Below are 5337 nucleotides of genomic sequence, written 5' to 3'. Positions count from 1 at the left end.
AATGCCGATGCTGGTGACGGACAACCCGCCGAATCCCCAATCGTCCACCTACCGGAAGATCACGGATCTGTTTGCGCACAAGAAGAACATCCAGCCGAATTTGCCCGATCTCGGGATCGGCGGTAGGAATCTCCTCGCCAAAGAATGTCAATCCAAGAATCCATTGACAAAGATGAACTCGGACGTGCGAAAGCAGTTGTTGGCAAGTCTGGCGCCGCTTTCTTGCGTCGCCGTCAACAACTCTGATAATCAGGACGATTATTATCGAAACGAGTCCAGGATACTGGCGAATCGCGAGTCGATAAACTATAACTCGGACTCGTCGTACAGTTTGGAGGACATAGAGGCGGTTTTGAACGGCGAGGATAGAAAGTACGCCGGTCAACCGGATGTGACGAGATGCACACCGATAGGCAGCAGACCTGATATTGGCGACAACGCCACTGATGAGCTGCTCGCGTTTGTCGAGCAGGATAAGTCGAGGATGGAGCGGATAAAACGCCGCTATAACGAGACGGAGGACCGTTACGCGTTCATTAACGGCTATCATTCCGAGGACAAAGCCGTGAATACATCGTCCAACGAGAATTATGACGGCAAAGGCGTCAAGAACCACGACGCTCAGGCGGACAACGAGCAAGAGGACGACGACGACGACGAGCTCAACGATTACGGTTTCAATCGGCGACCATCGGTGACGGGCATCAAACAGCAGTACGAAGCTACCAACGACGTTGCCCATCGACCGCGATCTTGTGTTGGTGCGGCCAACAACTTCAACGACGCGAGACCGAGCTCAATGTACTTGCCAATGTACTGCGACGTGAACGGCGACAAGATCGACGCCAAGTCGCTGTTGGCCGCCGATGGAGACGAGACGATTCCCATATCCGTTGACGCGTATGCCGCGATAGGAAGCTTCGAGCGAGACACAAATACGATCAATCGAATAAACACGATGCAGAGACAGATCGACGACATATATCAGACTATCGCCGAAAGCACGGCGGTCACGGCCAACATTCAGGGTGTCTCCGAGCACGCGACCTATCTGGAGAACGCGGTACCGCGGCAGTTTGTCGTCAGGACACCGTCCGGTGACGGCGCCGCGCATCTGTACGCCGAGCACAGGAACGGTCATCACTATTTCCAGGAGCAGCAACAGCAGCAGCAGCAGCAGCAGCTTTCCAACACGCGCATGTTGCGTATCGCGGGCGGTGGCGACGATGTTGCGGGCGCGATATATACCAATACCCTCTCAAAGATGCAACGCCGCAACCCACCGGTAACGATTGCAAATTATCACTGCAACGTACTGCCCGGCGGTGCCGTACCCAACACCACCAAGTGTTATCGCACCATGTACTTCGTGCCGTACAGCGGCATATCGGATCCCACGTATCAGAACTTACAGCGCATCCTGCCACCGCATTCCTCGCCAAACTACGCCAGTCACATCGAACGATACCCATATCCCCGTCTGAATAAGACGAGTCAGCAACAACAGACGTTGTACTACAACGCGAATCGTTCCGCCACGTCGCATTCCAATTTGAATACATCCCCGCCCGTACCTCCCCCTCCCCCGCCACCACCGCCGCTCGCGTCCGTCTCGAGTCCGAACTCCCTGCAGGGCAGCCAACAAGCCTTGCACCTACATATACACCCGCACCCGCAGACCGAGGAAGCCTTTCGATCGCCCAACATGGCGTTCTCCCCCGTGCCGCACTCGGCGGTGCATCATCCCATGCAGTTCCATCATCATCAGCATCAACATCAGCATCTTCACGGCGGCGAGATGGCATCGTATCGGATAATGACGCAGCAGTCGCCACCTTCGTATACGGTAATCGCGCCCTCGAGATGTATTCCGGCGAGTAATCAGGACGGCTACCCGTTGTATCCGGCGCATCTGGCACGCGGTAACGCTGTCGCCGGCGCCGCGGCGGACGTGCAAACGCAGACGATCACCGTCTCGGCCGCCTCATCGTATTCATCCTCCTCATCCTCGTCCTCGTCGTCGTCCTCCTCCTCGTCCTCGTCGTCGTCCTCGGCGTCTGCGTTGTCATCGTCCTCGTCTACCGCTTCGGCCACCATCGCTCCCCTCAAATGCACCGGGATCAGCAACAAGAGCTGCGAACAACCGATCTTGGGAGCGTCTTACAACGGCGCGCAATCAGCGACAGTCAATGTCGCTCCGCTCGTGTGTTCGACGTCGACGACGACGACAGCCGTATCCTCGATGACGCCGATGCAACTGCCACGGACCGTCAACACGTGCGCGGTAACGGAACGCGGTGTCCCCGAAGGCGCCGCCAGCCTGCCCACCCGGGACTTTCAACAATCGTCCAGCTCGGCGAACTCGACGCCGCATGTCCTGCTGATGTCCAACTCTTACGTCGATCCCAACGCCGGTCTTATATCCACCCCGAACAATACTGCGAACACGGTGTACTACGCCATGAACGTTTGAAGACAAACGACGATGGAATATGGAAATTGTGAATGTGCGTCCGATGAAGGATGTCTGAAAAATTTCGCGGAGATTTAGAGAATCGTTGCGATATCCTTGCGGATACGTTTGCGTCGCCTAAGAAGTATTATATGAAGAATCTTTTAGAAGCCAAACTGATCGATCCCACTTTTTGTAAATTTCTTAATTTTAGTACCAGAGTACGCGTGTGTGACTAGCGCTAAAATTCTGCTATTAAAATTAAAAAATTTATGAAGAATAGAGTTGATTAGTTCTTTTTCTCTGAGAGGCTCATATCGCATCGCTACGCCTCGAGTGATTTTGACGAGTGTTTTATATGTAACGGAGATGCGCGTTAAACTAGAGAGAGACTCGCCGTTTTTCCCACCTCCTTCTGCAATCGGTTGCATGCACTGTAGCGGAAGTTATTCATCTTGACGGCGACGTTCATCAAGGGTAAAATTTTTCTCTTAATTCTATCCAATTTGGTATATATCGCTTTCTTCATTCTTTCTATTTTATCTTTTATCCATGCTTTTATCTTTTGCATTTTTTTACACGATTAAAAACAACGCAAAAAGAGCCTCGTTTACAGAGAGCCTAATTTTCTTTTAGACTACAAGAGTTATATTTTTTCTTATAGAGATGCGACTGACAAGACCCGTGTAGGATCTGCGTAGGATTATATTAGGCATTGAATGAAATCATAAACGATTTTTAGACACGAATATATATTCGTTGCAAACTTTTCACTAATATATATTATATATATAACGTAGTAAAAATATTATTAGAGAAAGTATATATGTATATGTGTTGCGCTATATTGCACTTACATTAATGCACTCCGATACTATTTTCGTTACGTTACTTGACATACAATTGTCATTTACACGATATCGGTATTACAGCGATATAATATAATATGTTAGTTTGAAAATTATATTATTTTACACGCCCGTTATATCACATCGCGATATTGTAACACTGTACAAACTTTCTACAGCACTGTAGATATTTTCACGTAGTGATCAGCGATTTTAGGATTTATTCCTTTTCTATAGGATTGTAGATATAGCGACAGAGATGGATAGTACATTGTTAAACACTATCGTCATTTATGATCTGACGAAGTTGTTAATTTTTTGTTTTGAATTACGACGATAATTTATAAAACGCGATCGGGACGTTAACGTTAAATTGGAAAAATTGACGGAGAGAAGACCTGTCACGGGAAAATATATCGTGTAAGAATTCTTCTATAAAGAAGATGCGGCAGCGTCTATATGTTACACTCCATAATATTTCCGGAGAAAGAGAGAGAGAAAGAGAGATAAAAATTCCGCTTTGTTCCATATTTTATGTAGTAAAACTTCGTCTCTTAGAACGAAATACGTTATTCCCTTGAATTTCAATTGTACGCTTTATGCCAAATTAAAACGTATCAATGCCTCTAGTCAGTATAAAATTAGTCTACGATGTAAGAGATACACGTGAAGAAAATACGCGTCGAAAAGAAGAGAGATAAAGAAATATAAGATATAATTCTTACTCTTGTTAGCTAATTTCTTCATCTCGCGCCGTCAACGGGGTTCGCCCGAGATTCTTTCTCGCGTATAACGGAGGATCCCAAGAACGCGGCGCGTTAACCGAAACCAAAATTATGTAGCGTATCTATATTTACAGTTACAGTAGAAGCGACAAATATGTTTAACGATCCTTTGACATTTCTTAATGACGGCAAATATTATAAATAGACGTACATATATACACAGGGAGTAAGTACAAAGTACTCTGCTTACAATTAGAAGACAGAATATTTGTTACGGTTATTTTGCGCTCTCATTCTTCAGCAACACTCGTCGGCATCTCTCATCAGGAACTCGTTGAAAGTACAACCGTCTCGCGTATAATTGTCTCCCGTGTTCGTATAAATCATCTTATTCTATCGAAGACCGACAGTTACGTAGTTCGAATAGACAATATATAGGGACACGCGAATCTATTTTTTAGCGTAGCCACTTTCGCTAACTCACTTCCGAGGGAAACGTATCCTATATACATAAAGTAATATCTCTAAATAAGATCGAGGAATAAGATCGCACGGCCTATATACAGTTCACACTCGTGGAACAAGATAGATAGTTATTTATTTTCTTCGTGCCAAAAAAGAAAAAGAAAAAAATATTTCGCAGAGGATGTGTTACAATGTAATGAGTTAAGTAACGGGATTGAAGATGTGAAACACGCGTTTGACAGTCAATTACGGCGAATTCATAGGAACGGGAGACGAACAAAATCGAACATTTCTACCGCGTCGAAAGAATGAGACAAATGCGCGATTTGATGTGCAATTTTTCTCATCTATAATGGCGTTGTTCTCGCGCGAGAGTGTTAAGTACGCGTATTGTTTAAATAAATGATGACTCTAATGATTGAAGACTATTTATCATGGCAACATGATAAACAAGAGAAAGAGATAAATATATCTCGCGACAGATTAGAAATTATATTATTATTTATAATAGTTGATATATGTATAATATATATTGTATATTCTGATAAAAAGACATTAATTTCAAATTTATTAAAAATCATACTTTCAATATATTATTACAATCCTTATTATATTATATTATTTATATATATATATATATATATACATATATATAATAATAAATTTAATTCTCTGTTAGAAAATGTCTAGCGTTGACACAGCTGAAAATTCTCGTGTAACGCAAAATCCAAATGGAAGGTGATATGCGAAATTTAATCGCGATTCTGTTGATATAGAACTTAACGTATATAAAAACATCCTTGTCGATGAATTCTCTACGCGTTTTAACTAAATTCACGGTTATAGA

At 44.5% G+C, this 5337-nt stretch overlaps 1 protein-coding gene across 1 annotated transcript in view; it reads left to right on the top strand.

Annotated features, from left to right (window-relative positions):
* The window catches only part of LOC115244473, a 14272-nt gene extending 9614 nt beyond the window's left edge, over window positions 1-4658 (top strand). Inside the window, exon 4 of the mRNA XM_029822137.1 lies at window positions 1-4658. Within this exon, the coding sequence (XP_029677997.1) occupies window positions 1-2473 (2473 nt within the window). The 3' untranslated portion in view covers window positions 2474-4658.
* The last annotated feature ends 679 nt before the right edge of the window (window positions 4659-5337 follow it).

This window comes from Formica exsecta, unplaced genomic scaffold (genome assembly GCF_003651465.1).
Source record: "Formica exsecta isolate Colony F162 unplaced genomic scaffold, ASM365146v1 scaffold82, whole genome shotgun sequence".
NCBI lineage: Eukaryota > Metazoa > Arthropoda > Insecta > Hymenoptera > Formicidae > Formica > Formica exsecta.
The sequence above is the reverse complement of the archived record's forward strand: the minus strand, read 5'-3'. Positions and strand labels throughout refer to the sequence as shown.